At 37.1% G+C, this 27,982-nt stretch overlaps 1 protein-coding gene and 1 long non-coding RNA gene across 5 annotated transcripts in view; one reads left to right on the top strand and one right to left on the bottom strand.

The window, feature by feature from the left end:
- The window catches only part of LOC105666954, a 63,473-nt gene that overhangs the window by 17,701 nt on the left and 17,790 nt on the right, over positions 1 to 27,982 (top strand). The gene's annotated exons all lie outside the window — the stretch shown is intronic.
- LOC100650351 (ras-related protein Rab-3) lies at positions 10,956 to 27,393 on the bottom strand. 4 transcript variants are annotated; one of them, XM_012319808.3, is made up of 4 exons: positions 27,162 to 27,393; positions 17,238 to 17,459; positions 14,158 to 14,448; positions 10,956 to 11,792 (listed from the first exon to the last, which is right to left on the bottom strand). In XM_012319808.3, the coding sequence occupies exons 2-4, from the start codon at positions 17,457 to 17,459 to the stop codon at positions 11,637 to 11,639; spliced, it is 669 nt and encodes a 222-aa protein (XP_012175198.1). In that variant the 5' UTR covers positions 27,162 to 27,393; the 3' UTR covers positions 10,956 to 11,636. The 4 variants fall into 4 exon arrangements, with proteins under 4 accessions (XP_012175198.1, XP_003403177.2, XP_012175196.1 ...); XM_003403129.4 differs by lacking the exon at positions 27,162 to 27,393 and adding an exon at positions 19,063 to 19,860; XM_012319806.3 differs by lacking the exon at positions 27,162 to 27,393 and adding an exon at positions 18,831 to 19,001.

Here is a 27,982-nt window from a genome sequence, read left to right as displayed (position 1 = left end):
GTGACGATCCAGTAGTACGAATAATGCATGAACTGTTTCGCGAGATTGCAACGTAACCGGAATCGAAAGCTGCCATGGTTACCTTTGAACGTTGTCACCGATACGATTTCCAGGTAACACAAGCACAGCCTGGATTTAACGACGCAACCTTTCTATTAGGTAGATCTTCAGGAATAACGAGGTTCGTGTTGCTCCGTGATTTACACTTTGGAATTAACGCAAATCCGATGGATCGATACAACGTTTCCTCCGGATGTGTGTCACAGCTTCCAAGTGTTTCGACGCGTGTACACGCGTGGTGTACGCTGTATTTAGTTTTTTCCGAAACTCGAGCAGATGGAAAGATTCGATGCTCGATAAACAGAGTACCAGTTAAAGGTTTCAGATGGTTGAAAATATTTATAGTTTATGAGGCAACTAATTGCATGGGAAAAATAAATAACGTAGCGCAGTTCAGTTCTGGTTCTTGTTAGATGTCAGTTGCCAGCTTAAATGGTCATATTAGGTTGTCCGAAAAGTTTCTTTCGTTTCATAAGGTGATGATAGATGGACAATAATTTCTGTTTTATATTATTTTATTGAATCAGGTATGATCCATTTCGTTATATTTCTATTATTATGTTCGTGCATAATTGAATAAACTGATATAAGACGAAAAACATTGTGCGTCTATTATTTCCTTATAAAACGAAAGAAACATTTCGGACAATCTAATAGTTTGTGGGAAATATTCGAACGACGATCGAAGGTGGACTCACTGAGAAATGTTCATAATTTATGAAAGAGAACTAGACGAATGGAAGATAATATAGCGTGTATGCTGCTATATTGGTTCTTATTAGAGTTGGGCTGTCCATTTAAGTGGCCACAATCTGGAAGAACATGTTTGTGGGCGATATTTAAATAACGAACCTTTGGAACCACTGAAAGTGAATATCCATAATTTATGAAACAGCTAGGTGGAGAGTAAATGATTGAAATGATTGAAAATAGTTTTGGTTTTCGTTAGATTCCGCTCTATTGTAGCGTTGAGCTGTTCCATTTAAATGGCCATAGTCTGGAATGATGGTGTTTGTGGGAAATATGCAAATAGTTTCTGAGCAATCATTTATGAAAAAGAACTAAATGAAGAATAAATGACATGGTATAGTCTAATTGTGGTTTTTATTGCGTTTGACTGCGTTACAGTGGAATATTGTCCACATAAATGGCCATAGTCTGGAATGATGGTGTTTGTGGGAAATATGCAAATAGTTTCTGAAAAATCATTTATGGAAGATAATTGAATGAAGAATAAATGACATGGTACAGTCAAATTGTCGTTTTTATTGCGTTTGACTGCATTACAGTAGAATATTGTCCACCTAAATGGCCACAATTTGGACCAAATATATTCATCGAGAAGGTCCAATATATATAGCAGCGTTCAAAAAGTTTCTGATTGCTATATATTCTGTATATATTTAGAATTCATGGAAGAAAAGGAAATTGACGAAAAAGGCGTGCCACAGCCTAATTATGGCCTTTACCAGTAGTGTTTTAGTGCAGCGCTGCTCGCTTAAAAGGCCACAAATAATCCCAAGCTTCCGGACGACGATGTAACTTGTGCTACCTCTGTTCTAAAAAAAAGAAAAAAAGAAAGAACTAACAAGAAGAAAGTTGAAACTTTTTTCCATAAATAATTTGATACTATGTACCATTATCTTGTGCCATTATTTATAAATTTCTGGCAGATACGGAAGAGACCTTTTCCATGCACAGAGCTACATTTCCACGAAGTCGAGAACCATCATGTGGAAAAGGCTAACAAATATTGACACGCACCAGGGAATCCTTTTTCTAGCTGCGATTCCTCATTCTCCTCTTTATACGGAGAAAAGACATCCAAGCCAGATGTCAGTTTGCTTGGCCGTGTTTCCAGCTATGCAGACTACCTCCTCGTCCCAGACGATCTGAATCGATCGAATTATCCTCCTCGAACATACCAAACTTTCCATACAATTTCTCGTAACTCGTAGAAGAATAAATACACGTTGTATCAGAAAAATAACCGAATATCTGTTTCGTTGAATGTTGTTTCAAGCAGTATTTTTAGCTAGTGATAAAAATATTGAATAGGAATAGCGGTAGTTTATGTGCTTACACGTCGCATAAATTATTACAGTCGGTGTAAACGAAAGATTTCTTCTTCCAGTATTTTTTCACTTTTCGCAAATCGTATCTTATACTATCTGTCGATTCGTATTAAATAATCATATAAATATTATGATTCTGATATTTTTCGCATAATTATTCCTATCATTTGTTATACATTGTATTACAGGCGATCAACGATCTCAACTAGAATAAACAAACGTTAGAAAGTTGATAAATGATATTTGGTTAAATTTGGGTCATCTACGATATTTTTGCCTTCTCCTTACTCCAAACTCACATAAAAGATCTGATCGATATTCAGATCCTAATGTACCTGATAAATTTTATTCACATTCCATATGTCAAGTTCTTCCTCTTTTTCTTCTTTGCCACAGTGTCCTATGACTATCGAATCCTTTTTCAACTTTAAGCTCACATAAAATATCCAGGAGTATTTCATTTTGAATGTTACTATTATAGATTTTATCAAAAACCATTCTTCGCTGTAGTCGACAAGAACGAACAATAATACAAACCTAATGGGCGACGTTCGCTGAAATTTATATCTTCCGCAACTTCCTTAGCCTATTCCTCAGTCTACAATTTGTATAGAAGATTCATGATTCTCACTTCAGTGATATTATTCAATTTTATGGAAGCCCATATAGCACGTGTATTACATTGAATTCGTCTTTGCTGTAGCTGACGAAGCTCCATAGTAATTGAATAATTCAATCAAGAACTTGAAGAGCAATGCTCACCCAAATTCATATCTTCCACGACTCCTTCCTCCTATTTGCAGCCTGGTACTCGCATACCTAAAAGATTCAGGTTACTTCTAATATTCTCCTCGTATATTTTACTGGCATTCTCGAATTTTATCGATGTCCATGCATACGAGTATTATTGGGTTGGCAACTAAGTGATTGCGGATTTTGTCATTACCACCTAATGGCGAAATCCGCAACCTCTTAGTTGCCAACCTAATACATCAAATTTGTCCTCATAGTTGACAAGAATAAAGAACAGTACAAACTTGATGAGTGGTGTCCATCCAAATTCATATCTTCCACGACTTCTTCCTATTTGTACCTTGGCACTCGCATAGGATTCGCATAGGACACCACGCCATTAAGTGGTAATGACAAAATCCGCAATCACTTAATTGCCAACCCAATACATTAAATTTGTCCTTCTCATAGCTGACAAGATGAAGAACAATACAAACTTGATGAATCTTGTTCACCCAAATTCACATTTTGCACAACTGCTTCTTCCTATTTGCACCCTGGCACTCGCATAGGACAAATTTGCTGTATTGGGTTGGCAACTAAGTGGTTGCGGATTTTCCCATTAAGTGGTAATGACAAAATCCGCAACCACTTAGTTGCCAACTTAATACCTCAGATTCGTCCTCATAGCTGACAAGAATAAAGAACAATACAAACTTGATGAGTCATGTTCACCCAAATTCATATTTTCCATAAGTTGGTCCTATTTCTAGTGTAAAACTCGCTTGAAAGATTCGAACGAGTATCTAACTTGTAACATCCTTCGCATAAATTTGATCGACGCTTCTAAGCTTTATTCGAGCCCATGTGCACGTGTATTATATTAAACATCTTAGGCGACATAATTGATGGTAACCGTATTAGCCACGGAGCTCTAATGAAGAAGAGGACTATAAAGCTGTCAGCGCGCTCCATAAGTTTCAGGCAAACGAATTCCAATCGTCAAAGCGACTCGAAGAAGAAATAATCAGGCAAACGGTACTTAAATAAAAATATTAAACGAGCACAAGTGTCGAGCGTCTTTTAATAGTTCGCCTAACCCAGTTTCTTGCTAAAACCACCGGTGCCATACTTTCGCGTCTCATCTCGTTCAGACTCGCCATTCCCAACCGGTTCATTAACGTTCCGACCCTCCAAATACAAAAATCCTCGAATCTTTAGGTTTCTCATTTAACGAAGTCAGACCAATGCCCATTTAAAATTTATTTCTTGTTCAGTTGTACTGTACAGTGTGGGCGAGTGTTAGGACACTTGATGGTTCTGTGTCAGAGACGAGCATGACGATTGGTGCAGAGTTTCGAAGAATTTCTGCAATTGTAAAGATTTGCTTACTTGTTTCGTAAGAAGAATTGCGAAATTTGTACCATGTCGCTGGGAAATATCGTTCATTATTTCTCGCGAGAGGATCTGAATACTTGTGAACAGGGGCGCTGGCAAATTTCACGCCTCCTTGCGCCAAAAATATGAACCCTTCGTTATGGAACAATCAGGAATTAATTGAGCCGTGCAACTTAACGAGTTCCAACCTAGAGAATCGAGATATCGATCGATAAAGTTCGTTTGTACGTTTCTGATCTTGCGATGGTAATTGCTCGCGTCTTCAAAATTCAGTTTTAATGACTTCAGGCTGGCGACTTAATAATGACAATACGGTAACAGCTGAGGTTTGATATTTTTGATTAGGCGTTGAAATGAATTTTTCATCCGCGATGTAAATAAATTTCCTCGAAAAATCGAACTGAAACCAAAGTTTTAACTCGCTGCGATTGGAAGGATTCTAACGAACAGTTCGAAAGTTTCTCAAAGTGGGGATTCATCGATTTATCATCGCTTGGCTACCAGATGTCGCTGCGTGCAGATGCATTATTAATTGAGAAATCCAAGAACTGGGAAATTCGTACGTTAAAATGTCCAACGATTGAAGAACCGCGGAACTGGACGGAAAATTGAAATATTCCAAAACTGACAAATCCAGGAATCGGAAAATTCGAACGTTGAAAAATACAGGAATCGAATAATGTATGGAAATAATTCGAAAAATGGCAAGTACGAGAATGGGAAAATTGCAGGGTTGAGAAGTCCGGTAGTTGAGAAAATCCAAAATTGGCGAGATTCAAAAATTCATAGATCTAGATATTGAAGGTTGGAGAAATTAAAAAATCCACATACTGTTTTCCTTTCCTGGTATTTTGTTATTATTAACTTGCCCATTTCACCGATATTCACATAATATAAAAATATATAAATTTACATAATAAAAAAATATTCTAAACACTATCGATCCACTGTCAAACGAACGGGGATGAACGTATCTTCCAACGTAATACGTATATGACGTGGAAAATTTCAGCTCGACTGTACTCACTGCAGAGATTGTAGGCGCTTGTTCTTCAAAGTCAGCAAAACGGTCTAAAAGCCTGGCAGGGAGCACTCAACAGGAAACGATGTCGGCCTTGTTATTAGAAGAAGATCATGACAGTGAGCGTGTTGAAAGCCTTTTAGCGATCACTTTGTGTCGGCGGTTTTGAATTTGCGGCCCTGCAATCCGATCAGGAGCTTCTTAGGGGGTCAGACATTTTAGCAAGATACTAGATAGGCTCTTGAATGTATAGAGTAACGTTGGGATATATGGCTACCGATCAGAATCGTGCCTGACCATATATCCATAGAGCTGACTTTCTGAGAATTAGCCCACATTATCTGATTCTCGGTCGTTCTGCTGAGCGTGCATTAAGGATAAGTGTGAGAAAGCAGACAGTGCAAATGAGACAGAATAGGCAGAGTGTAATAAGATACTGGCAGAGTCAGGTCATTTCACACTCCTAATCACATATTACACTAATGTCCGGATATATGAGCAACGATCGGCAGCGTGTTTAGCCATATATTCAGAGAAGCGAATTCGGAGAATTCTGAGAAATGGGCCAGATTATCTGACTCTTGCTCACTCAGCCGTGCGAGCATGAAGGGTCAGAGTGAGACGCAGGCAGAGCGAGTAAAGCGGAATAGACTAGAGTGTAATAAGATACTATAGGGTCAGGGTTTCTTATTCCTAATTACGTATTACCTATTTCTTTAGTTTAGTTGAAAATTGTTGGCCGAATATAGTCATGCTTAGTATCATTTTGATCGTACGAATCTCAGTAATCCGACTAAAGCCATCTCGTAATAATATAATAATAAATGAAGAAATATTATATTCTTTGGGTTCCGGTAATTCGATACCGCATTGAATTACATCGATGCGAATCGTAGATAACACCGAGGCTTGCAGGTGGTCATATAAGTGGACAAAGTCATGATCTAAGCGATTGATGAAATTCTTCGATAATATTGAATTTCAAGAACAAGGAAGTTGGAGACATGGAGAGGAAGGAAACAGATGGAGAAAGAGAGACACGTGATTCCGTCGATCATAACACCTCCACGTTAACAGCGCAATTTTATTTTTCTCCGATCTGATCGATACAATCGTACAATTCTTCGATCGATAGATTTTTTCTCCTGTTTTTTTTTTCTCAATTTTTTTTTTCTCTTTTTTACCTCTTTTTTTCTTTGTATAGTTTTCTTTAATTCTCGATTACACGATGGCGCAGGCTGCATTTTCTCCGCGACTTTTTCTTGAGTCGTATCTTGAGTTGACACGAATAAGTAACGCTTACAGTACACTTCATTACAGATTCAATAATATATATATATATTTATATATATTTATATATATAATATATAATAGGTATTTTTTTATATATATATTTCTTTATGTACAGAGGGCAGCTTGCCTAGTAGGTTTGTAAACGCCGAGCAACGACTGAAGTAATCGATTGGACGCTATTTTCTTTTTTTTTTTATTATTATTATTATTTTCTTTATGCCTTTTTTTTTATTTTATTATGATAATTGACGCCAAATATCGATGCGCTTGTTTGCGTTGCTCCTCTATCGATTCGTGGTCAATTATATTTTATGCAAGGCTTAAAAAATCCTAAAACAATTATTATTTGGAATGTACATGTACAGTGACGACGACAATTTTATTCATTGGCACAGACAACGTTGTTTTGTAATATTCTGTGTGAATTTTTTTTTTAATTTAGTTTCTTAGGGAAGTTTCAAATCTTCTTTGCAGAAAAATAGCCACATTTTAATAAAATATTCGACGTCTACAGGTTCTTTTGAAAACTATATTAATTGAATTAGAATATTGCGAATTCGATGAATTTGTCCATAATACAATATGTTAGTCTAATTTCGATATTCGATTTTCATGTATTGATTTTTCACTAATTGGAATTTAGAAGAAGTCATCGGTACGCTTTTATCATTTATTCTCATCGTGCAACTGCTTAATGATAATAAATTATTATATTAATTATTATTTATGCTTTAGATTGGAAAGTTCCGATATACAGATTTAAACTTCCCGCCGTAAGTATCAAGACACTTACTAATACCTAGTATACTTACATATCGAATTTTATTTTCCATTTAGTTCATTATAAATTTCTTATTTGATCGTGATGCAAAATTAAGAACGGTAAAAATATTTGTTAAATTTTCTCAATAAACCTGACCAAGTAAGTGCCCTAATACTTACACAGAATTTTATAGGAAAATCTGGTCTGTGCCAATATCTTTGTTCTTCAAAGTAAATCAATCTTCGTTCGACGAAGAAAATTAACGAATGCCCCGTTATGAATTCGTTGAGAAACATTTACTCTGATGTATCGACGTTTGCTCAAGTAATACAAATACGACACTGTATAGATAGTTGTTCCTCGAAGTAAATCGGGTCGTTTTTAATCCCCCCAATCTGACCTGTCTCACGCTCGAATACTATGCCGATAAAAAATACTCGAAACCGTTTTAAGGACAGTATCGAATCTCTTATATCACTTTCAAAAATCGTTTCGAAAAATGGGGCATCAACGGACACGTACCTCCAATCAAAATGGCCGACATGCTTCACCTAATGGAGCCTCTGCTCCGGATTGATCCGCACTTTTCCTCCGTTTATTGTCACGCAATCTTAGGAAGCAACAGAATTTTACATTCTCTAATTCTTTGTTTGAACATAAGTTAACGTGTTCTTGGAGATATTTTTGGACAATTATCTCATAGTTTCGTAATCTTTTAATTATTAGGAGATCTTGAATTTTTAGGTTAAACTTTTCAATAATTAATGAATTTTAAAGTGTTACGTAATTTTTTTAATTGTTGATAAATCTTCAAATATTTAATAAATCTCCAATTATTAACAATCTTTCAACTATTAAATAATTTTTTAGAGCTATATAAACATTCAATTATTAAGTAATTCCCAATTATTCAATAGTCTTTCAGTTATCCAATAATTGTCCGATTTTTCAAGAATTTCCCGATTATCGAACAATTGCCCTAATGTTGATAAATTTCCAATTATGCACTAATTTTTAAGTTACTAATTTCCCAATTATTCAATCATTCTCTAATTATTAACAAATTTTCATTCACTACACAATCCCCAAATTGTTGCTCGAATTCTGCTATTTCTCGGAAACTCTTCGCCTCAATGTCTTTATTCAAACTGCACGATCTTGTTAGAGAACGAACGTTTTCTCACCACGTGAGAAATTCTCGAATTTTCCTATTTCTTGCACCGACACACACGTATTTATGAAAATTGCCCACCTCAATGGGCAAACTTGTAGCTTCAAGAAAAACGAAAGCCTCCCAATGGAAGACGAGACTTTTACGGATTTTTCTCGAAGAAATTCTTCCAAAAGGAAAAAAGAAAAAAAGAAAAAGAAGAAAAATATTCACGATCCACAAGTGTGTCGAGCGTCCACGTCACCGTACTTCAGCCGTCGCAACAATTCTATTAACATCATCTCAGGTGCCCGAGCTTCGATCGAGCCTTCGAGGATCAAAGTTTTGAAAGTTGTGCATCAGATCGACGTCGTCGAGAATAATAGGTTCGAGGGAGAACAGCCTCCAGAAAAAATCGAGTTCCTCTATAAGAAGAAAGGAAACGCCATTGAGAATACAACACATACAGATATATTTCAACTCTTATTTTTTTTTTTTTTTTTTTTTTGCAAATTCTATTCACCAGAGCTGCAACTTTTTATTCGACGATTTGCGCCATGGCGAATCCAGAAGTGTTTATTAACACATTCGCTGTTATTTAACCCTTTTACGATCCGAATGTTTCATGGACTGTGTAGAAATAAATTGAAAAATATTCTTCGATTGTTGTTGGTAAGAATATATTTTTTCTGATTTTCGATAATTGGGAAAAGATGCGAAAATTGAGAATTTAATGAAATATAATTATTAAACGAAAAGAACATTAGTATTGAAATTAATAACAAAAATGATTTTAGTATAAAATTTTCAATAATTAAAATCAATATCCTATTTGTTATCTTGTATTTTTATCGATTAATTATAATATAATAATCTTCGAAAATCGAAGATAACTGAAATGACGCACCATATGCGTCAATAGCAGCGAATGTGTTAAGCCCCATCCACGCCTGAAAAAATAATTTTAACCACAAATCGGTTAAATTCTGTTATTCTATCCCAAATGCAACAAAATTCAATCTGAATCACATTCAATAGATATGTCATAACTTCATTTTCAACATTTTACATTTTTCAAGTGTGAAAGGGACTTAAGGCGCTTCTTTGTTGAAAATTCTTGGTTATCGAGCCAGCTGCGCATGAAATCGTCAAAGATCATCGTTATCTAATAATTCATGCTCCGTCGAAACGAATTACAGTGATGTTCAGAGAAACAAACTGATCCGTGAAAAGAAGATTGGAAAAATGGCGGGTGAGATCAGTTTGTCCCTGAGAAGTATTTCTAAGAAACATGGCTGCTTGTTCGAACGACCCGCCATTGAGATGTCTCATTTGCAGTGAAACCGAGTCTTAGGATGAAATTTTTCGATCAATTTGGGTTCGATGCACTCACGTTCCGTTTCACTTCAAATGGTTCGCTCTTTCGTTATTGTCCTACTCACGTCGATGAATCGAGCAGAATTTTCTGTCTAATCAAAACAATTTTTGAAACCAAAGGAAGTAATATTTCTCCTTTTTCAATTTGCGAGTATCAATTTTGTATAAATTTTCATTCGACGAATTCGTATTCCAATGGGAAAGATGAAAATGAACAGCGTGACAAGAACGTATCCCCACCTTGAGCCGCTGGAAATGGCGCTAAATTTAAATCTGTTAGGGGTACAAGATCGTAGAGATACGATATATAAATTTCCTCGTCACATAGGTCAGATATATCGCGATTCTGCTCCTTGCTCGAGCTTTTAACGATGTCTGACCACTTTCTTACAATTTCCCCGTCGAACCCAAGAAAAATACTGCAACGTCTGCTCGTAATCGGACTCGGATTAGCTCGATGGCACCTCCGCGTAATCAGGCTACAACCATCATACATATTTATATATGTATACAGGGCGAATCGCATGACTAATTGCTCCTACAGTCGTCAGTGAATCGATCATCAAGCTTCTGATCGAATATCTAAGAAGAAACAAGGGAAAATGTTGGATTTTTTAGTCTAGGGGGAGTGGCCTATAATACGTGAAAGGATAGCAGCGTCTCTTACGGTGAGAAGTGGAACTATCCTTAACACAGTGGGGATCAAATCTTCTTTCTACTTTGTTCTGGGATAAAAAATTCCATTAAAAGTGATTCGTTACTAATAAACAATTTATGAATTAGAAACGAAACATTAAAATATACAAAATATTGCTGAAACTATTAAATATCATAAAGTTATAATTCTCCAGTAATTAGATTCCCAAATTGAGCTAATGGCAAAAGATAGGTTAGAAACTAAAGCATAGGTATTGAAATTATTGTATAGAGCAACTTTGCATGTTGAAAATTTCAAGTTTGGGTAATCCTTAGATATCGAAATTCCCAAATTTGATTAATGACAGAAAGATGGGTGAAGAACTTAAAAGGAAGGAATTCAAAGTTGTTATTCAGTACGATATTCAAAATTAAACAAATCTACGAAAATTAATTTCCAATAGTTTTTTAATTCCCAAATTGTTGTAATAACAAAGGATAGATTAGAGACAAGATCAAGGCGATTGTTCCAAATTATCCCAAAGAACAGTATGCCGAAATCGGTGCAATGACAAAAGATAGGTTAGGTCTGAACGACTCGGCGTTTCTCTAATTCGAAATTTACCAAATGTCTGCTTCGGATTCTCAACGATCGTTTTATCAACACGGGAAGCAATGTTCGTCAAATGGAGTAGCACGGTTCGCCCTGTGCATATACATTATTTATGTGCACATATATAAATATATCGATCGAGAAAGGAGGAAAGAAAAAGAGCAGAACGAAGAACGGCCGGAAACATAGGTCAAAGGAACGATGAACAAAGTGAACTAGAGCCAGCGTTTATCACTTGACCTTCCTCCTCCTCTCTTTCTCTCTCTCTCACTTGCTCTTTTCCCGCATAGCTACACACTCACACGCATAGCTACACACTCATCATACACACAAGACCACGTGCACAAACGTTCACACATACATATACAGGCATACACTCGTTTTTCTTCTAATATTTCTTCATCTTTTCCCTTCTTCATCTTCATCTTCATCTTCATCTCCTTCTTCTTGGTTTTCTTCTTACTCATTCTTATCCTTCTTATTATGCTTGCAAAGCAATTAGATGGGCGTCCATGTTCTTAGCAATTACAATTGTCGTCCGTTGGATTGGTCGGCTGATCGGTGAGTCGTTGACCCTTCGCCTGACCCATTCCACCCGCCAGCAAGGTCGGATCATTGTCCAAGGATTCGCTCATCTTGTCGCATATTATGTCCACCAGCTGCTCGAATACCGTCTGTGAAATGGAATTTGCTTGGGTTTAATTGCCTTAATATTTGAGGAACATAGGGGAAAAAAGATTCCGAGTAATTGAGCTGCACTAATTGACGTGATCGTGTGATTAATGATCTACTAGCGGAGATTGGTTCACGCCCTCTTTTCAAACAAGGACACATTGGTAGATCTAACTTCTCATAGAGTGTCATAGTTAATCTGGATACAGTTTAATTTTACGCCCTAATATCAGTTTTGCTTACGTTGTTTCTGAAAGATCTTAACCTAACTTAACCTAACCTAACCTAATATTGGCTTACTCTGAACCTCGCGTACACAGATTTGGCCTGTTAGAATCTCAATTTTGTTTAACACTTGCACCGTCAGTCAGTTGGTCGTCGTTAGGTTTACATGACTTTAGAGTTTTAGCTTAATTTCATTTAATTGAAGCGTAAGACAAATGATTCCTGTACCTGATAGTGTCCTCTTGAAATGAAACGATTTGGAAAATGCATTGACAAGACCAGCAATTTATCAGTCTAATGATTCGGTGAAAATGAATGGTCAGAAGAAGGTTATAATCCCAATTTCTGTAACTGTATGGATGTAACAATCGGCAAGTAAATAAACAAATTCATATAACACATAGGTGTACAAAATAAATTAGGATAACACGATAAAAATTCTATCATGATGATGGATTCGAGGGAATTTTCTCAAGAGGTGAAAAGTAGGTCAGAACAACCGACGAGTGACAGTAAGATCTACGTCGAAATATGTGGCCATCGAAGTGTTAAGTTACTTCTAAAAAATTTAATGTAGCCTCTGTGTAGTGTAGTGTAGATATCGACTTAATCTAAGGTTAAAATAGATATATGTCAGTTTGTCTTCTTCTACTTTTGCTATAGAAATAATTCGTGGTCAATCGACAATTGAAAACAGCTCAACAATGTCTCTAATCTGTAGCCCTAACTCTTCTCGCAGACTTTATACGTTTACTCAAACAGTAGACATCTGATAAGTTTCATATTTTGGCTCAATATTCCTTATAGGATCAATCATATCTACAACATAACATGCGATTCTCTTGATACTTCAATTTGCTCAATATCTATAAACTTTCAAAATCGGTTCCTTTATACGTATTGCATGTTTGACGTTGTTTGATATTGTCTGACGTCGCCTGACATTTTCTAACGTCCGTTTCTCACGTTATTCAATGTTACTCGACCTCGTATAATATCTTTTATCGTTGTTTGACGTGGTTTGACGTTGTTTGACGTTGTTTGAACAACACTTTCAGTAACGAAAACACTAGAAATCATCGTTAATCCTCTACAAATTGCTTGCCTTGCTATCGTTTTATGGTACCAAGGTGTTTTCCAATAGAAAAGCTGAAATCTCATGTACGTCACGCGGTCTAAAGGTAGACGCGGATAACCGTGGGCAGAAAAATCGATCGAATGGACGTCGATATGCCAGTGCCAATAGGTTTGACCCGTCGTGTTGGGATGATTAATGGGTGTAGATGAGCGGTAATTGAGGATGCCTGGTCGAAGGTAATGGCACACTGTTTACACACACCATCACGGATGGAAATAAATGCAGAAACGTGACGCGATAACCTTCTCAACCGCGTGATAGTTATGTATTGGCTAGGATAATGGGCTGGGTAAACAGTCGAAGAAAAATGAAAATGGACGTGGTGTTTAACTATTGGTGGAATACTTTGTATAACTTCCACGAAGAAAGAATAATATATTTCTCGAACCAATTTTAAAGAGGCTAATTTTTTAACCCAAATTCTAATGCAATTTTGGCTTCTATTAAAATTTGGCTTTAGCTCATAAACTAATAAAAAAACATTCCTGATTCTTGTGTCTCCAAGTGGTAACGAAGCTAAAGTCGAGTTCTAGTGAAGTGGATGAGTCGAGGTTCGCTGAATAAAAAGTCATCTAAGATTCTGATGTCTCCAAAGGGCAATTAAGCTAAAGCTAAGTTTCATTAGGATGAAAAATTGATAGTCCTGTTCTATTGGTAATTGGCTTTAGTTTGACACTAACCTTACCAGGCCTGGCCAAATGAACGGTTTCAAAATTTAATTAAAAATCCTACGTTCCTTGTTATTTCATTCGTTCGTCTAACATTATGTAAATTTGTATATTGACAAAAACTGAGAAATTGATTAGTCAGACAATGTTTTTTATTAGTTTATATGCCAATATGAAATTCTAACTTAGTCTTTGCAAATGTTATGATATTATAATCTTGAATGTCTTTTTATCAAAATATTTATCAAAATATAAATTTTTCATAAATATAAGAATCCACAATGTGATTATAAATTAATTATAAATAAACGAAGATGGTCCAGATGCTAGGCTCACCTTGATGTTGATGTTTTCTTTAGCCGATGTCTCAAAAAATTGGACGCCTAATTGGTCCGCCAATTGCTTGCCCCTTTCAGTAGTTATCACCCTTTCGTCCTCCATGTCGCACTTGTTGCCAACCAGGATAACCTGAGCGTTGTCACACGAATAAGTTTTGATCTGTGTGACCCAGTCCTGCACCGAATTGAACGACTCCTCGTTTGTGATGTCGTACATTAGGATGAAGCCCATCGCGCCTCTGTAGTAGGCCGTCGTTATCGTCCTGTATCTTTCCTGACCTGCGGTATCCTGCAATAAAACGGATCCTCGGATTAAAATTGGCCTTTCCTGACTTTCAAGATTATTAAATAATAACTAAAAGTATCGTGAAAAATAATTTATCCGATCGATGGGACTAATAGTTCTTTTTGTGTGAATTAAAAAATAATCAATGAAACAAATAAATAAATAAAATTAATTCAATTATAATTAATTAAAATGAATAGTAATATTTTCTGAAGTACAACAGTTCTGACACGAATAATAAAATTATGAGAAGCTTCTCTGCGAATTTTAAAATTAAGTGATAATTAATTGACGAGTTTTCTCTGAACATTTCAATATATTTAATTTGAAAAATAAATAAAATAAATTCCCTTAATATTCAAGGAAATAAACGGTAACATTTTCTGCAATAAATAACGTGGATAATGGAAGCAACAAATTTGCAGAATTTTCAAAAATTAAAAAACAATTATCAGCGTAGTGAAGTAATTGGTACACCATTTGTGAAATTGGTAAATTTTTCTGTAAAAGAAAATTAAAAGAACTTATTAAAAGAACAATAGTAATATCTTGAACCATTATAGCAATTGATGAAAAATAGTTTCTAAATGATTGTTGTTCGAAAACGATGAAATAAATTACGATTACTACGAGTGTCTTGAACAAGGAAGCGATAACGTTCGATTCGGTTGATAAATGAAGCCACGTGCGGTACGCTGTGCTTGTGGCTGAACGTTACCATTTATTGCAAAATATTTTCAACGTACTCTTTTTGCTTCTCTTTTTAATTCCTTGTTTTCAATTTATTCCAGTTATCTTTTTTCTCGTATGCGACGATCGAATTTACATTTGCTCTACGGCTTTATTTCACGTGTATAACCGTAAAACGATCTATCACACAAAAATATACTTCTTCCTCTACCAGTATTTCTGTCCTTTGAAGCTTTTTAATATTTCAAAACAAATCGAAGAAAGAACATGCTGCCCATAGCTGTTCTCTATTAATTTCTCTTTGTAAATTCGATCGACAGATAGAAAAAAAAGACAATTGGAATAAATTGGAAACAACGAGTTAAAAAGAGAAGCAGAAAGAGTACGTTGAAAATATTTTGCAATAAATGGAAAATATGGACAATTAGTTGGAAACGACGAACCAGAGGAAACAGTGAAATATCTGTTTTCCAATAAATTGAAACATATGGAAAAAGCAATATTATACTCAATATTCATATTGTATGTTATTTATATAATCTATTATTATTATTATTATTACATTATTATAACTTTTGTTCATATTATTGGTTGGCAACTAAGTGATTGCGGGTTTTGTTATTACCACCTAATGACAAAAGCCGCAATCACTTAGTTGCCAACACAATATCGTTAATTTATATAAATATTGGATATATCATATTTATTATTCAATCCAGCAATATTATTGCACGCTAATTTTAATCCCATGGGTGTTGGAACTGAATTTTTGCCTCAAGGGATTTCGTACGACGAAAGGTGAGTCGCGACAAATTGTCAAATTGAGCCAACAATTAGTTCCTGTGAATGGCGGGTCGAGCAACTCGAGGTTCTTTCGTGGGCACCAGCCTTAAACATCCAGCAACAACTTTAAATTATAATTTGTTGGGTTGGCAACTAAGTGATTGCGGGTTTTGTCATTAGGTGGTAATGAGAAAATCCGCAATCACTTAGTTGCCAACTTGAAAGATGTACGTCGTCGGACTGAAACAAAATCCGAGTGAATTTTGAGTTCTTTGATCTCCCACATTTCAGAAACGAATTGTCAGCTTAAAAATTCGTGTCTTGTGATAAGATACGATTCCAGTTATCAGAAAATTCAATTACAAAATCATGGGACAGGAAATGGCTGGAAGAAGCCGCCATTTTTGTTCACCTGAAATTTGTTTATTGGAAAAAGTACGTCTTCTTGCTGAAAAACTTTCATCTAACTCGTATAAAGTTCTTGCCATTGTGTACTGACCTTTATGAAATATCAATTATTCTACGATGTACGTGATAATACGTTCAAGTCACAGTCCAACTTTCGGTGCTTTCAGTTTAAGGTTAAGTGTTACTAGAGTTAGGTTGAGGTTAGGTTGTTAGGGTTATCGTCTTAAAATTTTATGTTTGGCGAGTTTTGACACACACACCCAACAGGGCTTCACACGTGTATCATATCTCCTCGAAGCAATCTGATCCTACGTAATCTGTAGCAGGTATCATCTAGCAAACAAATTATGATGAAGTTTGGCATAATTTAACAGATACCGTTTAAATGAATACCCGTGGGTCGTCCAATTCACCTGATGACGTTAAAGATACTACACTTGTAGTCGTGAATGAAAATAAGGAAAGAAAAATAGCAGCTAGAAAATACAAAATGGATAAGATAATATAATTAAGATACATAAATAAATATAACAAATACCGATCTTCTCATAGACAGGCATTTTACACTTTGCCTGAAATAACATTTTCTCAACATGTTGCTCGTTTAAGTTTAACAAATTTGATTGAAATTTTTGTTCAGAAATATAACGTTGAATCAAAGTATACGAAAGATTATTAAAATTATTAAAAATTATTAAAATATTATTCAGTTTCGTTGACACGATATTTTCTCTTCAAAAAGTATCGACCCTACTCTGTCAGCTAATATATTGTCCGTGATAAAACTCGTTTCTTTTCTTTCCACTTTTTTCAATTTTTAAAATATTCTCGCAATAAATTATAAGAAGAAAGAAACAACATAACAGAGATAGTGGAAACGCAAGGGGAAAAACGTACGGGGTAATACTGACCCAGATCTGTAGCTTGACCCTTTTGTCGTGTCTGAAGACCGTTTTCACCTTAAAATCGATGCCCACGGTCGATACGAAGGCCGAGGTGAAGGAATCGTCCGCGTAGCGGAACAAAAAGGACGTTTTGCCTACCGACGAGTTGCCGATGATCAGCAACTTGAACATGTAGTCGAAGTTCTGGTCCGCGGCCTCCTTCTGAAACTTTGGATCCTGGCCCGCCATCTAAAAGCAATTCCACATTACGTAAATAATCTTTATTTCATTTGTAGTTACATCTCGCCTATTCCACATTGCACACGATCTCGTTCATTTGCTGCAACAACTCGAAGTTCATCGTTCTCGAGTTATTGGCATTTCATTTAATTAACAAGCTATTGGTAGAGAAAACAGTGGTTGAGTGAAGTTGGGAAATTGGTCGCGCGAGGGCAACACCGTCGCTATTGCATCATCACGAAACTCTAAGAACATTTCAACTCGTAACTTTTTTAGGTTATGTCACTGTTACAGCAAATCAACGATTCGTAATCTCAAGCTGCGTAACCACAATCTCATTCAGCCATAACACAGACTCGTATTGTCATATTGGGTCGATAGGTTTCTCAGTATACAACTAAAATTTACAGACAAATGGAATGCACTTCGAGGCTTAACTCGATGAATTGTTCGTGATATCATACATTATCGAGCATATGCGATTGTTATCCAACAACATCCATCGGCTGTCTTTTTTTAAGTTTGCATTTGATGCACGTGCAGTAGCGTGCACCATTGTGCAGCAGCCTGTTACCGTTTTGCTAATATGCGATTATCCATTCGACTCTTATGTTTTCAGCCATGTTTTTTGTACCTCGCTAATGACAGCGTCAATTTATATTAAATATGACAACGTAATTTATATACGCTTCTTTCGTATCATAATTTTATGTGCAATATTTGCATGCATTACGTTGATATGCAAATTAATATTTCGATAATATCTTGCGATTATTTCTCTCAAACTTTGCTTCACTTTTGGGACACCCTGTACGTTCATTCGTATTGTATAACTTATTACGTCGCTATTTGAAAATTTATTAGAAAAATTGCCTGTGAATATGCTGTATTGTATGCTGCGCCAACAATGTTGCAAACAGATCGAAAACAAAATATGACGAAACTTTGTTGGTATACTTAGCGTTATTTATAAATGTGTGGCATATGTTTATCGAGTTTGGAAGAAACTTAACATGCAAATATGCTCAGATGCTATATGTATTTTAAAAGCTTATTATTATAACAGGTAATGGTAAAATTTGTTGCAATTTCTGCCACTTGTACCTGTGTCTACGTTCAAACGTATGACTCATTTTTGCAACATTTCCAAGCAAGCAATATGTTGCGGAATTCATAAGAAAAAATACGTATCAAGACATAAACTAACTCTGGTCTTAATAATTTTAATAATTTCCAACGACAAACAGCAAAGGCAACAATTTTTCTTCGAGCAATTTTCCAGAAAGATGACAAATTTTCATTTGAATATTTTTCGATATATCTTGCATATTCAGGAAACATTTTTCTAATAAATTTGCAACATTGTCTCGAAATCCCTACCCTCCTAAAAGCCCACATTTCTAGAAAAACCGACAAGAAGAGGCTAATTCAATTTTCTAGCGTATCTCTGTTAACATTCTGCGACTCTTTCACCGGCTTCAACGCTTTCACCGGCTGTTCACTGTCGATTAAGCCACTAAGAATTTTCCACGACGCGTTCGCCAGCCTCGATCGAACAACACTGCAACATAGCAATTAACGTTATCGCGACGAAACAAACGCATGGCGGTACCGGAAGTTTGTTGTGCGGGGTAATATCGACGATGGACATCAGCCGAGTCATCCTCGTCCTCAGTTCCAACACGGAGTCCTTGACAGGTGGCCTGCTATTTTTCGTTGACTTCTCTGTTTGACCCTTCAACCCTTCGTCTGCCATTTTCCAGCAACCAATTTTTCCAGAATTGAATTTTTCCCGGCGGTACGTTCGATAGTCTGGATCCGACTACTTTGAAATTCCAAAATTGTGGAAAATGCGAATTTCGATGGAAATTCTTTTCCAATTTCCCTTGATAGAAAATATACGAAGTACCACTTTTCCCGATAATTTTCGATCGAAAAATAAATTACGAAGACTTTTCTACGAGATTCTACGAGAATCTTTTTCTCAGAATAACGGGAAAACACAGGTGCAATTATTTTTCATAATTTTGCTGACCTTCGATTCAAAAATAAATGACAAATGTCCTGTCGGAATTAAAACGAGCCACACAAAGGCACCTGGACACAATTTTTTTACCAAATCGACAACCCGTGAATATTTTTAAGACGATTCCACTAAACGAAAACTTCCTTCGGACTTGGAAGCGGTACACTGTTTTTCGTCATTTTTATTCGACACTTTCTACGATGATCTGGCACAAAGGCACAATAGACGTGACAAGAGCAACCAGGTTCTAATTAGCTGGGAAATGGCTAACTGATAGACGAATGGCCAACGTGGCTATGTTTGTGGTTTCTTTCGTTTTTGCCCGTTTCTTGTCATAGTTCTTTCCACGATATCGCGGTTTCCTGATACGTGTGAACACGCCCACGCAGGGCTGGAAGAAGAATGTCACACGTGCGGTGCCATTGTCTGCTTCGTCTATTGCGTTTGCCTATCAATTAATGTCAATTGTAAATTATTCTTTGCTCGATGCTATCAACGTTATAACGTCTCTACAATTGCAGAATACACGAGTCTGATGTACAGGATGATTTAAAAAATTGCATCGGCGTAGCATTGTTTCACCCAGACATATCCACTTCGATCAACGTCCAACACGTTCACACTCTAATCTATCTAGTTTTTCCTATCTCGTTATCTATCGTTGTTATCTTGACATTTGCGAGTTATTTTTCGAAACGTTGTTTTGCAATTTTCCGTAAAAATTTCGTATCGCGTGATACGAAAGAAATTCAAAGGATGCGACGCGATTGAAAGACCGCGAAGGGTACAACACGTTTGAATCATCCCGTAGACGTTAGAGATCATCCTGCTGGCGTGAAACGCAGTAAAAATTTGTTCTTACATTTGGAAACAATTCTTTCTAATTCTATGCGCAATTACGTGTTGCGCGTGTAAATTGATTGATGGCCATTCGAATAAAGATACAAATATCGTTTAATCACTGAAACAGTTTCAATTGTAAATTATTATTAATAACATCGGACACAGTTTTGTTCAATATGTTCGTATGAAATATGTTCCAACTTGTTCGCAATCAGTGGAGGTCGTTTCTTTTTGTTCACCGTGTATATTACTGAATGCAATTGCCGGCACATCTGTAGCCATGACCGACCACATGATCGATAATCCCACAATGGGGACAGTCAAACCCGATAACCTCCAACTACAGGTTCCTACAAAAAGCACGTGGGCTCGACCGAGCCACCACTCATCGATCACCAAATATTTCAATTATTCGAAGCAGTAAGGGCGACCCAATACGATAAGTTGAAGAAGGAGCTGCATTGTAATTTTAGTCGCACGATTTTCTTGCATTAGTTAACTAATAATAACGTAGGCTTATAATTTATATATAATCATATTATATTAATATTAGTATTAGTTATATACATATTTTTTAATACTAAAGATATATATTATTTTTAACAAACTTATAATATAGTAATATATTATGTTCAATAAATAACATATATTTAATATTAAAAAATATATGCATATTATAATATATAACATTTATTATAATATATTACATTATGACATATATGTATGTGTGTATATATTTGATATTGTATTTGCATGCGTATGTATATTTAATATATTTAATATTAAATATATATATTCGTATAACTAATACTCATATAATTGTCAAATATATGTATTATAATATATTGGTATTGGTATTGGTAATATATAATGGTATTATATTATGTAATGTATTACAATCAGGTTTATAATAGCAGTTAGCTAAATAGTATATATTTAAAAAATAATATATCCTTTTAATATTAAAAATATATAAATATTTTACAATATATAATAGTATTATGTTATGTTTCATATATATATTTAATATCAGATATATTATTATCTAATATTATATTATTTAACATTATTATATTAAATATATATATACATATAACTAATACTCATATAACTATAATTATAGTTATATTATTTCATTGAATTATATTACTCACATAATTGCAAAATATATAATGATATTGTATTATATAATAGTATAACAATCAGATTTATAATAACAATTAGCTAACTCCATAACAATTTATTAGCAACATCAGTAAATTAGCAATAACGACAACATTTCCTAAACATCAAATGCCAAATACGAACATTCCTCGACCGTGAATTGGATCGAGCTGTTCCGTGGAAGTGGCAGCGAATCGGTGGTTGGCAATCGTCAGTTCCTTCCTAAGTCGATAGGAAGACAACGAGTTCCGCGTCCGTGACTTTTTCCTGGTGCCAGGTGCGGCTATACATATCGTCGACCCACGTGCACTGCATCCAGCAAATGTATTCAAACAAAAGCCCTTAAATATCCGTTTCTACAAGTTCGTGATCCGACTTAATGCTTCTTAGACAGACATTGGCTCTTACTGTGACGCATATGTAATAGGAATGACACGTATCGTTCCATAATTCCAGATGGTGTCGTTGCTATTCGTATGGAATTTCCAGTTCTACGATATGAATTACAAATACCAAGTAAATCGAGCCTTCCAACTGTCCTGGCTCTGCCACAGCAACGTCGATAATGTAAAAACTGTCATTTGCTTCCATCGTCACCAACAAAGAAGAAAAAGAAAGATCTGCCAACGTTTACGATTCTCTTCTTCCGCAGAAAAAAATCTACGATTTTAAGAAACAAAAGACTCTCGAACTTCCTACGATTCGATCAAAAATTCATCTACCGAAACAATTTGCAAACGCTTATGATCCTGTTCTTCCCTGAAAAGAGACCTTCAGTTAAAAAAAAAAAAAAAACGAAAAAGTATTTTGAAGTTGCAGGTTGGCCAATGACCAAATTATTCGATAAAAAAAAAAAGAAAGAAAAAGCTCAAAGTGATCCAGTTTCGCAAATGCAAGGGATAAACGTCGCAACGAGAAAGGAGGAATTCTTCTGAAAAACGTACGTTCGACCTTCGATCAAGTCAACGATTACAAGGTCTAAAGGCGGAATGTAGCGCTGAACGTGGGATCAGCTGCGATTTCGTGTGCAGTTATGCCGTAAAATAAATTTAAAAAGAGCAGAGTCTATAAATAAACTGGACGCGGAGGCACAGAGACAGAGAGAGAGAGAGAGAGAGAGAGATTTTTACTTCGGAGTGGGAGGCTCTTATCGATTTTCTTGGCCGAGCCACACAGCCATAGCTACCAGATTTCCCTCGGATTTCAAGTCCTATCGTTTCCGCCTCGCTTCATTCTACGATGCTCGTCCAACTAAAAACTACTGCCATCCCTTCGATAAAAGAGCATGCAGACGCTCGCCAGACTTCTAACAAATAACCCAAGAAGAATTGCTCGATAACCAACCTCTTATCTTCCCCTCTAACTATACTGCACTGACGATGAAACTTGAAGAAACCCACCAACGTCATAGTGAAAGCCAGCTGTGGATGTGGGACCACTCAAAAATTGTCCTCTGTATTTTTTAAGTGAATTACAAAAATTAATAAATTGAGAGAATAAGGAAAATAAAAAAAGTAAATTAGACAATTAATAAATTGACAGAATAAATAAAACAACAAACAATAAATTAAGCGAAGCAAAAGTTAAGTAAAATGAAGAAACGTGATCTCTTCAATCTACTTCGATCTATTGAAACACTTATCCACACCTACGCAATCTCTTCAATTCCCCCACTTTTTTAAATGGGATATTATGCGCGTCATAAACGTGCGCGATGAAGATGATAAATCGAAGAAAAAAGTAAAATAATTTCTCGCGAAAGACCCATCTCTTCCCATCTCTTCGGACCCACCGTTAAGCGTCAAGCTGAAGAAGCAAAGTTCATGCGCTTTGAGGATTGAAATAAGCGACCCGAGACAGTTTTCAAAGCGTAGGAAATAACGAAGATCCGACAACTTTCGTAAGATCAACGATACAGACTCGAATATCTTAACAAAGTCAATTACGACCCATTGATTTTGGGTCTATCTCGTCGCATGATTCAACACTCTCTCGAGATTCTCACGCGAGGCTACCTCAGATATCACGTTCTCTGTTCGCATTCCGTAGCCAACCGCTTCCATAGATTGCACAATTCTGGAATAGCAAAATGGTACGGCAATACCCTTTCACGTGCGAAGGAAATTGCAATTGGTGTAACAGTTGCCCTGTGCATTTAAGAGCCAAGGAAGATTGTTGTTAACGAAATATGGTCAGCTAGTCTGCACAGGATTTTCTTCCCTTTCTTCGCCCCTCAGGCGAACGAAAAACCGACGTGTACCACCTGGTGTTCTTCTTCAACTTAATCAACCGTTTGAGTCCCAGGGGTGTTCAAAAAACAGGGTAGAAAAATCGCAAACAACGTGGCAGCGGTTGTCTTCATCGATTGCGAAGAGAACTAAGACAGCGCTCGTCATATTTGTAATTTGTACGAAATACATCTATCTTATTATATATCCGCACTGTTAGTTTACAAATATTCCAAATTTTCTTCGATAAAAATTATTGAGAAGATAGGAATGAAATATTGCGTTGGCAACTAAGTAATTGCTGATTTTGTCATTACCGCAATCACTTAGTTGCCAAGCAAATACAAAATAACGTAGCGTTCAAATGTAGTGGCACTTTCCCACACCAAATCTGAACAGCGCGATCGCGCTGCTTGCCACTCAAACAACTAAACACTGACACGAGGAATTTCCAATTCGTGGCTATTCGTGACAGGGCCAGTCTCGTCATAAGTGGAATATTACAAACTGCTGAAGATTCAACGAAGAAGACATAACGTTAGAAACGAACAGCGAGCGTCTTCGAGGACCAAAATGAGAAGATTCTGATCGAAGATGATAGCCAATGCCACGAGCCTACACGCGAAAATGTTTCTTACTTTATGGAGAAGAAATAAGCTCGAGGATGAACGCGAAGAAGATTGGAGGAACAGAGTGGCGAGCTTTCGACGCAAGATGACAATGCAGCAAGTTCGACAGACCATTCGGCAATATCGAAACTCTGGAGAAAAATTTCAGCCACCTACGCGTGTTGCTCCAAGTGGCTGGCGAAGAAAGTAGGACAAGGTTCGCGATAATCGTATCGCGGCATGTTAACACCGAGGTGGTGCGCACGAATGCATGCAGAGCGACGCGATAACGCGTTGCACGAGCTTTGCCAACGTAATATCGCGAGGAAGAGAAACGAGCGTCGCGTGAATCTGTGAAACTAGCTTTCTTCGGCGGCACGATACAGTTTTAACTTGATAGAATCGTGTGCAGTTAACGTCAGGTTGAGTTCGGTGACCTGCTGTACCATGACCTTGAAATCTTGCGCAATTCTTCGGCATAAGTAACGCGGAAAACTAATCTGTCGATTGAAATTTCTACAAAATAAAATTCGTGTTTTCGTACGCGATCTATTTGGCGGACGATTTCTACGATTGGAAAATTCGTTGTCCGGTCGATAAGCCAGCGCGTGCCGATCTAAAAAGAAAAATAACGAAAAAATAAGTCGAAAATATACAACGAAGTTTGTTCGTAAGACGCACCATTTTCGATTAAATCGCGTTTGAAAACATGTCGGCTATGTGCCAACTTGCATTTTTAGGTTAGAGATATTTTAAGGTTAGGGAAGATATTCTGCGATCAGTTGACGGATACGAAGTAAGATGGGAGAAATTATTGGCGACCCATCGTTAAATAGAGGCGGAAGAGATTGTTCGTGAAGGAATCGACGAATACAAAATTCATTGGGAAGTTGAAGTACCAAGAAATAAGTTCACGGTATCGATGAATCGGTGAAGCGAGTTTCAACGGTGAAATCTTTCAAGCACTCGGCCCCTTTCCACAGTTAATGCTCTTCAGCGACTGACACACGGGTCTTTGTGCTCCAAGAGCCTCTCAACCCTTGGCTAGATTCGATTCCTCCGACTAAAGACATTAAAACATTCAAATGCAACGACCTGTGTACTATCTTGTTAGCCTCTTTCCTGTGCGAAAAATCTCCTAACATTTCTTTATCGGTTGAGCAGATCGTTCGGTGTTTTCATCGAAAATTAATTTATTCGGTAGATCAGCGATTCGAGACGTACGATCGAGCTTCAAAGAATCGGAGATCCGGGAAGATTATGGGCGGAGCTTGGAAGAATCTTGAGCCCCTTGGGAAATATTTCGCGATAAAAATTAGGCTAGGCAGAAGAGTTGCTTCAAATTCAATTCACAGATGAAATTGCGCTCGAAGGGTTTGCAAACAGTGGAATAAATTTGAGAAGCTAAGATGGAAGATTGCTGCAACGAACTTTGAAAATACGGTAGACGTGAAGGCAACGAAATTTGGTAAATAAACGATGGTGAAACAGCGGCAAATGAATGAAAACAATTATAACGCAAGTTGTTTCAAATTTAATTTACAGATATAAAAAATCTAGGAACAGAGATTTTCTATGCAATTTTTTTAAATAGCAACGAAAAATTAGAAGCTCGAGCTTTCGACTAACTAAATTCTGTGGTCTGAAAAATTAGATCGATTAAACTCGCCTCAAATCTAACCAAAGACATAGAACATTCAAGAAAAGAAATCAATTACAAACACGATATCCATACAGTTTCAAATAGACGGAATATGCCTTTAAATTTGTCCAATTTCCTAACCCTGTCCCTCTACGAATCACAATCAGAGTCCTGCATTTAATCGTAAGAGGTTCAACCGGCAAGTGAGGTTATGAAATATGTCTTAAAATGGCGGAAATATTAGGAGAACGAATAGATCGAGCACTATTATATAGCGCCGTGGAATGATGGCAACGGTGGTGGCGAGTGGCTAGCAACAGAGCAAATATTTTTGGAAGATCGATTCCCAACCCCTGGCCACCCACGCCGCCCGTTACACAGTTTCGATTTCAGCGGCTGGCAGAATGAACGTAGTCGGAAGATGGAGCCTCCGTATACGTACTCGTGACGCTCGAATCTGGATCCCGAAAACGCGTGCGGATCGATACGTTGGATTCCTCGATATCGGCGATGCCCGGCCGATAACGTTGCCAACTCGGTCGCCTGTCTAGCCCTGATCGTTAATAATTCTTGGTTATGCTGCATGCGATGGCATGGCATAGTTGCTTTTTAATGTCGACGTGATCACACAGCTGACATGTCTATCGTCCCTTTGAAGGGTAAAGAGAGGGAGGTAACAGGAGAGCAAGAGAGAGGGAAGAAGGTCACACAGACTGGATCGTCACTGGTGGTCAGTGAAACTTGTCATAGAACCAACCATTGTATTTAGCAACCATCCAATTAGGTCCATAATCTCAACATCGCAGGAGCAACGGATAGCTCCTGAGATGAGTCTTAGACCAGGGCCAGCAAAATTTGAGGAATTTCTGGATTTAACAATTTAAGTTAACCGAGATAAAAGCGAGGCAGGGAGGACCTGAAAGCAGGAATAGACTGTCAACGAGGATCATGCAAGCGCAGAGCGCGTGAAAAGTCGACTCGACGACCACAGTTTCTAGCGTGAGAGAGGAAACCGCGAGAGTGGGAGAGAGACAGAGGGAGACAGAGAGAAATCAATAAACGGTCTATCGACGAACTGTGGCTGGTCGGGCAGAAATGTATCGAGCTTAAAGTCTAGCTAGCGAGATTCTTCTCGAGGACATGGACACTGACGATTCTCTGTCGTTTCCCGTCCAACGAGTCGTTTCTCCGATCATGTACCTCCTGAAAATGTTGATCCTCTCACTGTTGATCGCTGAATAGTAGGGTTGCACGCCACGCGTTCCACTCGAACCCTGCACCTCGCTTCGATGATGAAATGACTCCGAAACGCGAGTCCGGAGGTTCCCGACACACGACTTAACACACGGTAGCACAACGGGGGGTTGTTTCGCGACGATTTTAAAGAGACTGGACTGGCCTCGGTAAAGCCTCGCGCCACTGTAGCCCGCTATAGTTAAAATATCGACCATTTCGTGGACCCCCGCCCGTCCTCGGACCAATCCCGAGAAAAGCCGCGCCTGCGCCACAGGCAACCCGACTGACATCTCGAAACCGGAGATAGAACCCCGTTTCACGGGGGAGGGACACTTGTTGATTTCCTGGTTCGTCGGCGCCTACGACAATGCGCATGAATCTCGCTAATTCTTTTGCAGATGTTTCCTTTATCGACCGTGGGTAACTTACCTACTGTAACTTGTCTACTTCATTTCTGCGAACTCTTTCTATCGGTTCCTGTATTACGGACAGCTCGTATTGCTCGTCGACAGGCGCTGTGAGATAATTTCAGAAACTTTTAGAACTTTCTATGGGAGTATGACTTGAGTTGGCTTTGGAACAGAATTCTTATTCAATAACCAAGTAATAGGTAATTTTCAAATTAATAAAATTACAAAATAATTGGTAAAAGTATAAAGGTTCGTTAATACTCTGTTGTACTTTTGCAAGTGTGTGCTAGTATTATTGCAGAGAAATTAGCAACATAGCAACCACGATTGTTTGTTTGATAGAAATTTCACTTACTTCTCTCGTTGATTATTCGT

Source organism: Bombus terrestris, chromosome 16, assembly GCF_910591885.1.
Source record: "Bombus terrestris chromosome 16, iyBomTerr1.2, whole genome shotgun sequence".
Classification (NCBI taxonomy): domain Eukaryota; kingdom Metazoa; phylum Arthropoda; class Insecta; order Hymenoptera; family Apidae; genus Bombus; species Bombus terrestris.
The sequence above is the reverse complement of the archived record's forward strand: the minus strand, read 5'-3'. Positions and strand labels throughout refer to the sequence as shown.